Consider the following 12721-nt stretch of genomic DNA (forward strand, 5'->3'; position numbering starts at 1 on the left):
TTTAGATACATGAGTAGCTTACATGACTTATGAATTGTGCGCGAATGCATATATAATCCGTGCTCTGTGATTCTTAGCACCCATAATGTTGTTGCATGGGTGCGTCACGTCTTCTTGTCCCTGTTTTCGGTTTTCTCAAAGCATAGGGATAGAGCATCGTGAAGTACACCTCGGTTGAGTGAGCATGTAGGGACACAAAATGAAAAAATAAATCCCTTCCAGACAAAAACTGGTGAGTGGGCTTGGCAAAAAAGGCAAACTTCCAAAAAAAGAGATGCGTAATCTGGGAATCGAACCCAGGGCTCCCCGACGCTGCTCGGATGGCAACGGAGAATTTTACCACTAAACCAATTACGCTGGTTCTTCTCATTGACAATACCACCATTATTTGTTATTTTAAAGTTACTGCCTCCCCGCTGCCTGCAAAAATGCAAGAGGGGTCAGCCTTTTGGTTGTCAATTCAAGACTAGTCAACATCTGGTAGCAAGCCACGACGGCCATCTTAATTAAAGGGGAGTATTGTTTCGCTCTGTAGTCAAATGAAATTACAAGCATGATACGAGTATTACAAGAGTAAAATCTACACCAGTATTAGGCTGTACCAGGCCAAAGACAGTAAGAGACTAGAAAAATAGACCGTCTACGCATCGTGACGCGTCAGACGTACCAGCGCACCACGACGGCCACCTAAATTATCACTTTGTGAATTTGACCTCGGACCACTGCCCTAAGTATAGTATTCTAAATTTCCATTCCTGTACAATATATAAGTCGCTGTTGCTATATGCCACCAGTTGTGGTCATTTCGTAGACTTGGTAGAGCAATTACCCCTCGTTTTATAAAATATATACATGTCTTTGTTTACCGCCATGATTACCTTGTGCAAGATTGTCAACTACTCGGTAATTTCAGAGCCGGCATGTTTAGCTGTCCCATTCGCCGTAGGTTTCGTCGGTTCCCAGACGGCTTCAATAACACTCATTCTGCAACCTGGCGTTCTTGTAACACCCTGGAATATGTTAGCATCCGCGAGTGTCGCCAAGGGAATAGCGGTCTGTGGGCATCGCTCACCTTGAAGACAAAACGCTCGTCTGCTGCCTTGAATAAGTCCCTAAACTCTTGCTCCGCGCGTTCTTGGGCATTGAGCAAGGTCAGCATGATCATGTCCATGCTGCGCATCAGCTTCTCATCCCAAGGGTTCTCGGAGCCGGACTCTCGCAAGCAGTGGTCGTTGATAACGATACGTGCGCCGGGCTTTAGGGCCGATACGAGGTTCTTGAGCAGCTTGACAGCATATGGAGTTGAGTAATTGTGGATAATCCACCGGAAGAAATACACTGAGGTGTTGTCAGTTTTTCGGCGATCTAGAGTGCAGAAAACATGCGTGCATACCGTCGGCATCCTTGACAGGCTGTTCCTTGAAAAAGTCGTGGGCTTCGAACTGAATCCGCTCGGCGACTGATTCGTCATCAGAGATGGGCTTAGGTGCGCTGCTGACGGTCTTTGGCAGATCTTGGACGATAAACTTCATGTTCTTCCACTTCTTGGCCAAGTCCACAGACACAAATCCGTGGCTTCCACCAATATCGACAAAGGTGCCCCCTCGCTCATCTTCCTGCGAAAAGTCATAATTATCCACGAAGTGCCTGACCTCATATCCCTCACCGCCCGTCAAGCTAGCCATAGCGCCTCCCATCCGTTTCGCCCGAGCAGGATCCTTACCGAATGTCACAAACATGGGCTCCTTATCTACGGTGTCAAACGCATAGTTGAAGCCAGTAGTCGTCAGTGATGTGGCTTCGGGGTGTTCTTTAAGAGACTCGAGCACCTTTGCGGCAGAGGGGAAGATATCTTCGGAGTTGAATCCAACCCAGTCTTGTAGAGCCCCGTCCTCCGCCAGCTTGCGAGATGCAGCCGTGTGGGCTATCAAACCGGGCTCAGGCTCGCAGAAGATGTAATTAGTCATGGCATGCCGGAGAATTCGCGCCAGGTTAATGGGATCCAGCGTGGTTTTTGCTTGCAGATCTGAAAGAGGAATGGGCGTGTTAAGGGGAACAAGCTTGGCTAAACAAGGTCAGTGGAACAAGATACGCCGACGTTATTCCCTCGTCTGTAAGCTTACCAATGCCATAATTGTTGATAATTTGAAGGCTTAGTGTATCCAGATACTATGCGCAGAACAGTTAGCATTGTCCCCTGGCAGGGTTCAATTGCACATACGCTCCAGACGCCCCATCGCACGCTTTCTCGTGGTCCTCTAACAAGTGTTCCTAGTTCACGTGTCGCGTATACAATGTCTTGACGACTTTTCTGAATCTCAGGCGGCAAGTTTGGAAAGTCCCCTGGAGCATCGCTTCCAAATCCGGGCTGAGGTAAATCATTTTCTTTCAAATATTTCTCAAGCTTCTCTGCCTCGGCGGCAATCCTTTTCGCCAGGGTTACCAGTCGGGTTGTTTCTGTTGTTTGTGTATTTGCTACGGGTTTTGGGTCTTCGTGAACAGCCTGGGGCCTGGTTGCGGCCGGTACATGTTGCCTTGTTCGAATATGCTGTGGAAAGCCGCCAAGCGAACGTCTGTTCTGCTTCTTCTTCTCCTTCTCTCCCTCTGCCGCTGTGCTTGTTTGCAACCAGGAAGGCACCTTGAACTTTGCCATGGTCATTCAGGCTCAAGGTTCAAGGTTATGTCGGCCGGGTTCTGGTGGTGCTAGTATACGAAATTTGACCATTGATATGAAGACTAGAGACGGACAAAACTAATAGTTACTCCAACTGTTCGTTTAAAAAAGTCGCGACTATACATATGCACCAAGAGACCAATTTCGCTGCACAACAAGAATCCGAAAAATGCGGTGAAATTACAGATGCGACATGGCAGGGTCAGGTTTTTGGGCCTGTCCTCTCTTGTTGCAAGTGGGACAACCATCCTCTGATCACTTGATCCGAAGGAGCATCAAGGCGAAATGGGCAAGCCGCAGATGAAATGAAAACGGCGTCCATAGTACGGAGTAGTTGCGTGGCAATTGGTAACAGCCACATATGCACGACGGTCCGTGGACCTGCGGGCCACTCACACAGCACTTGAGCAAGTGAGCAAAACGCTTCATTGTTTGGTGCGACCAAACAACGGCCCAAGCGTGTCATTCCCGGCGAGCCGTTGTTGCAAGGCTCATCTCTGGGCGCGTGCGCCAAGTTGAGGCAATCGCCCATCTGCCACCAACATCGCTTCAGCCCAACGCACTTGTGAGAGCTCGGATGGGTTGGGTCTGACCGAACGAGAATCATTTGGGGTCGAACCAATCTGCCGGGTCGAGATGTCACCCCTTGTTGGTCACAGCTGTTGCACCGAAATCCGGCCAAGGGATGGAGGTGGTGCGACCCAACAGGGCGGTTCTCCCACGTGGATCTGCTGCCCCCAAAAGGAGAAGCCAGTTTGGACGGGTCAAGATGACAGATTGGCGGCGAGATGAAAGGCAAGGCAAAATAGGTTGCGAAGGGAATGTGGTGACAGGGTTGGACAATTCGGTCTCCTGGATTCACGATGTGCGATTGATCCAAAAGTACTCACCATCTAATATTCCGATGTCGTACTCTGTATGTGTGCAGGCTTTGTTGGGTTCTCAGGCAATCAGCTGTGTCGTGCTTTCCGCCCGCTGGTCCCACGATGCAGACTTGCTCCTTCCTCCCTTCGAGTCTGGTCACTGTCCGTTGCGATGCAAAACAAGGCAGTTCAAAATCGTGGAGCAATCGTAGAGCTTTCGACTGTCGACTGTCGACTGGTCTCGTTAACTCGCTGTCTTGCAAAAAGGCCGGATTTTTTCTGTTGTCACAATCCGTTTCAGAGTCAGATTGCAATCAACATCGCGTTCGATTGCCCCTTGGAATAAGAACTTCTGTCGACTGACAGAGTCAGCATGTACAACTTCTGCCAGGGCAAGGTAGGACAGACACAACGAAAGGGGATGCGTCAGGATTAATAGCTTTTTTACTCTAGAACAGAGCCACCAAGAACAGTCCCCCCTGCTACCAAGCAATCGTCATTAGCGTCCTGGACCTGTGGAAACCCAATCGTCCTTCGTACTTCGGCGTCCAACGAACCAGCCAACACTGCAACCCCATGTTGGCGCGCATATCGTCGCAGCATACATACATACAAAGGATGTACCTGTATAGTGGAGTTGGGGGAACCATTAGCGCGGCTCCAGATTTCTCAAGTGAGGAATCACTTGACTCCATTAGGATTCCTTAGCTCAAGGAACAAGGGCTGAGCAACTTGGCATACGCTTGTTGATAGTAGTACTATTACATACATACATGTATAGAAGTGCAGAGTACGGAGCATGGTGTGCTTCATTGGAGTAGCCTTGGCGCATGTCGGCGGCGGGGCTTCCCTATGTACATGCCTTGGTAACTTACATACAATACGGAGTATGGTACGGAGTAGTATACGATATTGTATACAATCAGTGCAGAGGCGGTCAGGTTGCCTTGGTGGCTTTCATCAGTCGCCCGCTTTGTCAACTGTCGACGGCCTCGTACTAAGAGGAGATCTTCATTTCGGAAATACAAGTCCATCTATTCGCCGGTGGCTTGGAATCCCTGATAGTGTGGCATTTCCAATGCAAAGCGACATGTGCACTGCAGCATGTGAGCCCATTGCCATCGGACAGTGGGTGTTTTTCGACTCGTCACATGCAACAAGGCTGGATAGAAGACGAATGTCGTGACAATGCCTTGACTCCCTTGCAAGGTCAGGTCGCCTTTGTTTGAAGCATTTGCCCCGCTGGATATCAGGCGATGAGATTCGCTGAAACAAATAATCTCGTCAAAATTGTCCCGTTCGCATGGCGAGCACCGCGACAATTATGGGGTATAGCCCATCGTGCGGGATGATAAAATTGGCACCACCACTTGACAGATCCAGCCCACACATAGTACTAAGTAGACGGTTAGCTGGGGTGGTAGGCCATCTGCTGGTGATAAAACCACCCCGATTTCGTGCTCCTAGAACCGCGGTCCCGTCGATATGTTTCGCCGTCGCTTAACTGGCGCAACAGACATGCCAAGGCAAAAGCCAATGACGACCCATAACATTGACAACAATTATTGCGCGCCGAGGTGAGGCCTTCTGACATGACATGTTTGTTATCAAATGCAACAGCGCGACCAACGACATTTGAAATGTGTGTGTCGCTTTGATGATTACGCTACCCTGGGCGTCTCGTTATTGGGACAGCCCAAACCCGACCAAATTTAGCCTGGCTTTGAAAGCAGCTGACAACTAGCGAAGTTTGAAAGGTGGAAAGTGTCATGTACCACGTACTACTTCAAAGGCGCGGTAGCCGCCTTGCTTCCATCATTGATAGTTTCATGTACCCGTTGGCAACTAATAAGTGGACTAGCTACTTACATCGATAGTCGCTGACGGGTAGCTGAACTGTTGGCGACGGCACTAGCCCAGAACTTGTCCTCTGCAATAAAGCCTGGCGCCTCATCGGGACACTAAGCAAGTTCTCTCATGTGCTTACTACTAGAAAGACGTGAAAGAGAGATCAAACCAACTGAAGCGGATGCAGCCCGACAAATGCAAACAACCTCACGCCGGCCACCCAGCCAACGTATGTACAACAACTGTGTCAAATTGGCCCCAGCATTCTGATGGGTTTTGTATATCATGTCTCAACAGAGCACTCAAGTGTGTTCTGTGTCCTTCTCCCAATACAGACTTCAGGGCGGAGAATCCAACAAAATGTCCTCCCCTTCACTAGACTCCAATTAATCATTCCATGACATGCTCCTACGTTTAATTTTGCCCTTCTCGTCAGCAGTGCAGCCTAGTCATGACTCTATGCTCAACCCAGTACCTTGCATAAATAAATGATGAAAGTCGATTCTACAGTGGTAGCCGTTTCCCCTCTTGTTTCCCCTTCATATCTGACAGTCTTCATACAGAATGTCACCTAGATGCAATAAAACAAAATATGCCAGCCTTTGGTCATTCCAACAAAACACAGTATGGCCGCCAACATGGTATCAAACCAAATTCTTTGTATTCCTCCGCTCCCGAATCCCCTTGTGTCCAAACGCCATAAGAATATAAAACTGCCGTTGTTCGGTCGCGAGTTACTGATAGATATGAATAAGTGACATCTAAAAGACCCATAGCTTATTCTAGTCAGCGGGGCTCTGAAACGCCGAGCCGATAAACAGAGGCATTAATAGGCCGTCGTCGGCTTTTGTGCGTAAATGATATGCAGAGGCATGTACATGAGAGCGGAGTTATCATGATATGCTCGTCTCACATCCATGAGGAATAATTCCACTTCATCCCGGGTCCAATGCAAACCACGGGTAAGGGGTCCCAAAGCAATGGCCTGTAAACCATCCAGCAGAATCGTACGCCAATACAATCCCACCGTCTTGAGAACTTTGTTCTTCGGCCAAGTACCAATAGGAACGTGGAAAACTCGCTCAGTCACGTTCGTGAAGCCCGCCTCTTGCATCTTCCCAGCAAGGACCCCACCAGATGATATATCCAGATCAACACCAAGGGCAGCTAGACCCTCCGTGACTAACGTCCAGAACTTGGCAACGGGGTGGTCGGGCGGTACGGTCCCGTCCACGCCGGCGCTACGAGGTCTGTGGTGAATTTCTTGCATTTCCATCCAACCGCCTGGTTTCACATGCCTAGAACCTTTGTCAATATATTTTGTCATAAGTTCGGGAAGTTCGGGGGCGAACGCTACTTACTCAAAGGCTCTTCTGTACAAGCGATCCCACTGCTTAATCGCCATGACCGTGTGACGGGAGTGGACGTAATCGAAATGGTTTCTCGGATGTAACCAAGCCGACTCCATGTCGTCAACCATAAATCGAACGTTGGGTGGCAACCAATCTGGTTGAATTGGTGACAAGTCAATGCCGAGAATATGTGCACTCGGAAACTGGTCACCCACTGCAGTTACCCCAGAGGCAGTGGATTAGTATCTGATCCTCATGATACCATAACAACGATTGACGACACGGCAACTTACTTTCTATTGCCCAGATCCCCGTGCCAGTTCCGAGGTCCAATACCTCTTGCGGGTTGTTGCCAATGGGGGCAAAGTGTAGCTTCTGGTTGCATAGCAACTTGACCATTGCGTGCTTCATATCTTCACGTTCTTGCTCGACGTCATCATTTGGGAAGTTATAGGTACCTTCTCTGAATCGGTGATACCGCCGCCCATTTTCGAACATGTAGTCTCGCACCGAGGACTCTGCCGATGTGCTGCCTGAACTGAAGCCGTCGCTATCATATCCTCCATCTGACTCGCCATCAGCAACGTCGCTGCCGGTGAAATTATCTGCAATAATCGATTCTTCGGCCTGTGTCAGAGCCTCCTGAGACATGATTTCCTGCTCTGGGGTCGACAGGTGAGGAAACATCGATATTCCATTTGGGTGTATCAGTGGTAAAGATAGTATTGAGTGCAATCTTTCTTGGCCTTGTGACGGAGAGGCCCCATGCCCAACTTCCTCTGTGTGGGTGTGGGATGATTTCGGGTCTTCTTCTTCGCCTGCACAATATGCGCTGTCATGCTGCTGCGTCTGCGACTCGGCCGTGGCCAAGTCCTGCGGAGGCGGTTTCTGGCTGGAGCTTTCTATCGGCAAGTCGGATTCTGCTTGCGAATTTGACGAGGGAAGGGGTGTGACCTGGGCCTCTTTCTGTGGTGTGGTACTGTTCAGGGGAGGTGTTGGGATTGTCTGGGACTCTGCTGTAGATGTCGCATATCGCGTTTCTTGCTGTTTCTGCTGGACGCCATCACTAGGCATGATCACTGTATTCACTCGTACATCGAATGGGCCGGGAATATCGAGATTTTCGTCGAGGTCCAACCCATTTGCTATTGAAATGCCAATGTTGTCAGAAAGACTTGGTGCCAGTAATTGTCGAAGTTGGGCCCTGGTGCATAAAGTTGGATTGTTTGCATGTTCTCGCTCCAGGATTGAAGGGAGGCCGAGGAAAGAACGTGTGTATTCAGGATTGCGGCGACGCCTTTTAACCTGCTCCTCTGGAAGAGGGGCATCGCGTTCATGCTGAGAAGACTGTTGTTGGTCCATGATCGGGCATTAATATGAAGGTGAAGGCGATGCGGCGCCTCTGTACTATCACAAAATAGGTGTGTAATATGGCCGGCCACGTCGACCGAGAATGCCAGCAGGGTCACCCCTCATGTATACAATGCGATTTCAGGGTGCAATAGTCGCGCAGCAAGCCCGCGGGGATTGGGCACAGACAAGTCACTCTCAATCGTGTGGTCGACTTGTCGTGAGGCTGTAGGCGTCAATATGTCGATATACGGTGTTACAAATGCGCGTGTAGAGACAGAAATAATAGAGTAAGGGTCCACGAGCAGAGCAGACATATATATACCGATGCGTAAGGCGTGAAGAGTAAGAGTAGAGCCTGGACACAGCACTGGGCTTGCAGGCGTCCAAGTTCGCCCTTGCCGACAATGCCGGCAAGTGAAGAAATTGAGCAAGTCAACAATGAACAGGAGCAATGAGGCCGATAGTGTGGCCGCACAAGTCAGTTTTGCTCCCCCGAGGAGTCGGATTCAAGATCCAACAGTCGGGTTTGTGTGACGAACAGGGAGAGTCAAAAGAAGGTGTAAGGAACACCGTATGTACGAGAGCAATGAGCACTGGACCGGGGTGGTGGGAGGACGGGCTCAAGAGTTGACACGCTTATTATGATGCAATTTGGAGAGGAGCAGCCACTTTAGAAGGCTTTTTGGTCTTTTGGTGGGCTATTGGGCGGTGGACTTTGGGTGGTGTGGTGGTCTCGGCGACGCACGCAAGCAAGGAGGGTATCTGTAGCGATCTTGCAGTACCAAAGGAAGGTACGATGGGCCGTGCAGGGGCCACAGCCGGAGGGAGGGACACCAGGTGAAGGAAGGGCCAGGACGACGAGAGAATGAAGAATGCGGCTGCAACAAGATGCTTAATTCCCAGGGTCCTGGTGAAAACCCGACAGACCAGGAGGACAACCGGAAGGATGAATGACTCGGGAAAAAGAACCGGCACAGACAGAAGCTGGCCTGGGCTGGTGGTGGTCGTGGAACAGCAAACGGGTGATGGGAAGTACATACATAGATGTCCTGGAAGGCACAAGTGACAACAGGATCAACACTTGGGATGAATCTCTCAACCGTTACAGAGTAGGTGTCTAGCATCAAACTACCTACTACTAGGGAGTACTAGGTACTCTCTATGAAAATGAATGGGGGCCATCCAAATCGGGTTAAAGGTCATCACGCTAATGGCCGTGGTGCATTGGATGGTGCCACCAGGCTCAAGTTCAAACGCCCTGGCAGCCCGCAGACGCATGTGGAAGTGAGTACGGAGGAGTCAATACTTGCTGATGCTAGGGCATCCGCGTACGCTGTACGCCGTGCACAGAGGACTGAATAGTAATCCTTATGTGGCCCCTACTCGAGACGAGCAGTGGCAGTATTACAATACTCCCTCCGTATTGTTCTTGGTTGCCTCAGATGATGTAACCGAGGGCTCGAGTTATTCGGGGGTCAAGATTGTGTTCAGTGTCCGTCCCCCCCAGACCGGAGGCGAGGTCCGCGCCTTGAAGCCGACTGGAGGTGTCAAAGTGCCCGTTGGTGGCTTTGTTCAGGAAGACGTCAATCGATTGATGGAGGCCACCGTGCGGCCCGTGTGGGCCGTTATTTTTATTTTGTTGTTACTACTTTTTTCCCCTTGCAAGTTGTTGCGGTTGTGGTTGTGGTTGTAGTTGCATGTGTTGCTGATGCTGTTTCTATTCAATGTTGTCACAAGGCTGTGGTGAAGAAGCAGACCCGTCTGGAGTGTTCGGTGCGCTTGGCTTGCTGGGGACTCCAGGTGTCGGCACCGCCTGGCTACTCCGTAGTCGTATATCTCACATACAATCAATCTGTTTTGGCGCGTGGAGGCAAATTACAGCAGCATTTGAACCGGTTGGCCTATGTTATGGGCCTCTCGACCCGTCCACCATCCAACCATCAGTGACTTCGGGGTTCAAAGTTTCAAGCCCCCAGCGCCCCAACCTGCCTTGGCCCGGCACGGGAATAGCGGGAGCCTGCTCCAGCCCGCTGTAGTGCTGCTGCCTCTCCTGCCTGCTGCCTGGCTCCTTCCATGTCGTGTCAAATTGATGTCAACGTTCAAATGTTGCGACTGACACCTTCTAATGGACCTGGCCAACTGCGGAGCAGCTTCTCTCGCTTCAACACTTGTCGAATGTGCTTCGGAGCTTGGATGATGCCTTTATCCCTGTCTTGATAAGGTTGTTCGCCGACCTGCCTGACTACAATGGTCCTGATCCATTGGCCGACATTAATTTGACAATTTGACACCGCTACTGAAAAACCCTGTGGAACCCCCTACTCACCATGATTCAATTTCCCTCTTCTACTCAAGCCTACGCGAACCTCTTTCTCCCTCTCCTACAATACGTCAACGTTTGCCCAACACCGGAAACACAAATGTCGGGGCAAATTGCCCGCAGATGCCCCCTCATCTTCACATGCTGCGCAACTCTACATGTCAAGAATCATTCTCAACATTGGGTAGATATCTGGACCCATACACAGCAACGGAGCGCTCTTGTCATAATGATATTCGTTCACCAACCCGCAGCATCCTTGCCGAAGTCGTTGGTTGAATTGAGCTCCGTATTACAGGCCGTCGCATCCGGACCCCCAACATGAAGCTAATTAATGTCTGTAGCGGTGACAGCGAACAGCCAAAAAGGGACTCGATAGAATCGGTGCTGGGAATACGTTGCGAGCACAAGATGCACCCGTTGACATGCCTGTGTCGCATGTCACGGGCATTGGTGGCTCCAGAAATGCGGCTGCGTGGACATTCGCATTTCCAATTGAGCGGTATGCCTTCTTCCGTGCGACAATGCCTCGGACGACGCTGGGCCTTGCGGCCGCAAATGATGTCAAGTTGCAAACATGTACTCCGTAAGCAGCAGCATCTCTCTCAGGTGCCTTCGAGTGGTCCGGTCTATAACACAACCACCGCAACAACCCGCAGTGCCCGAACCGGCGGCATGTTGCTGTTAGCTTGTCCAGCTGCAACCAACCCTTTGTCTTAGTTGCGAGAAGAGGGTTATGTGTGGTCTTTGCGTAGACTTGAGATGCAATTTTGAGTCTCCAGCTGGTCAAGGCGTACTGCTATTTTTCCAAGTTCATTGCGCACCAGGCGTCCTGCAGCGATCGGCATTGACAAATCCTAGGACAGCCAGACTGTTGCACGAAAGTGCATCTGCTCTGTATCTCGGGCGATATCTCGGGCGATATCTCATAACGGTCAAAACTCTGCGGTGTGCTTGTGACGTGGTCACGTCCATCTACGGCCCAACACGTCCGCAATTGGCCTTATCGCCGTCAGCAATCTTAATCGGTATCACGCGGTTATAATGTTGACGCAATTACCACAACGGTGTGTGGACCGTTCCAGGTGCTTCACCGTTGGATCTACGGTGCCCTTGATGTACAATAGGTCCCATCTCTCCAGCATCGATTGTGATGGCATAGTTACGTCCCGCGGACAAAATTCATCATTTGTAGTGCGAGGCTTCCCACCCTCCCCAGCAACGCTATGAATGACAAGTCAACCCATACCGGTAAAAAATCAAGTTGGCCATCATCCAACAAGCATCCCGACGGAATTCGGAGGGGAGGCTGCCTCTCGTAACGAAGATGGCGTAGCAGACGCAGCATCCCAACATGCGCACTTGAAAAAATTCTTACCATGGCATTCGTCGCAATACTTGGGTTTGTCTATGTGAGACATGGCCAGTTTGGGTGGCTTTTTTCAATCAGCCAGTACCTTTTGGTTGAAACTCTTGCCGATTCAGCAATATGACATTACGCAAGGCAATAAACAAGTCTTGGCTACGTGTGGCATAACACCATTGTGAACTAGTTCGTTGCTGTTTTCAGCCCGTCAAACTATTTGCTGAAGAAATTGCCAGCTATTGGCAGTATAGCGGCGTGTGTTAAGCAGTTCGTTTCAGGTGGCGATGTCTCCTCGCCAAGCAACGTACTCAACTGCCATTCTCTTTTTTTACCCCGAGCATCGTCGGCAGACATGGCTCGAATCCGATTTGGTCTTCGGGATGTAGCACCGGGAATGAGCCCCATGAAACCTGACAACCAAACGACATTCGGTAACTGGAATGTTCTTTCGATGGTTACGATGCACTAGTAGGTAGGCCCGTCGTGACGGCGTCAGGGCCGTTTACCTTCACGCCAAGTCTTGGGCGTAGTCCTCTTGAAGCCAGAGGCTTTGGGCTCTCGGGACAGCCTGGCAATGGAGTGTCTGCCGATGGAGGCCGAGCATGTGCGCTCCCATACCCGGTTGTTTGTTGGTGTTGCATTGATGGCAACTGACATTGAACATGCTACCCTATGCTTACTCCGATGGGCGGGAGCATGTAGGTTAAAAGTGGACCGTGCTCACGTCAAGTCTGCCAAGGAGAAATTTTGGAAGCTTGCTGTTGTTCAATGGCAGCTCCTTTGAGGTATCGTATACTACTAAGTAGTAGCATGTTATTCCGAGAGAGTGCTCGATACGCGAGCCGAAGTTGATGAGCTAGATGCAGGAGTCCACTTTCGACGACACCCCCGCCGTTCCGTGACATGACGCTAGCCATCGTGCCTCATGGTCCATGGACGTCATCC

General features: G+C 50.4%; 2 protein-coding genes across 2 annotated transcripts; both read right to left on the bottom strand.

The window, feature by feature from the left end:
- Positions 1–896: 896 nt before the first annotated feature.
- On the bottom strand, positions 897–2653 carry MAA_00788 (O-methyltransferase; the record flags this gene model as incomplete). The annotated part of the gene is made up of 5 exons (XM_007818786.1): positions 897–1010; positions 1073–1338; positions 1394–2065; positions 2124–2169; positions 2222–2653. The coding sequence occupies 5 exons, from the start codon at positions 2651–2653 to the stop codon at positions 897–899; spliced, it is 1530 nt and encodes a 509-aa protein (XP_007816977.1).
- Positions 2654–6211: 3558 nt separating this feature from the next.
- Positions 6212–8099, bottom strand: MAA_00787 (Methyltransferase type 12; the record flags this gene model as incomplete). The annotated part of the gene is made up of 3 exons (XM_007818785.1): positions 6212–6683; positions 6747–6951; positions 7031–8099. 3 exons carry the CDS (start codon positions 8097–8099, stop codon positions 6212–6214), a joined length of 1746 nt encoding a protein of 581 aa, XP_007816976.1.
- Positions 8100–12721: the final 4622 nt, after the last annotated feature.

Source organism: Metarhizium robertsii (genome assembly GCF_000187425.2).
Source record: "Metarhizium robertsii ARSEF 23 chromosome Unknown MAA_Scf_7, whole genome shotgun sequence".
Taxonomy (NCBI): domain Eukaryota; kingdom Fungi; phylum Ascomycota; class Sordariomycetes; order Hypocreales; family Clavicipitaceae; genus Metarhizium; species Metarhizium robertsii.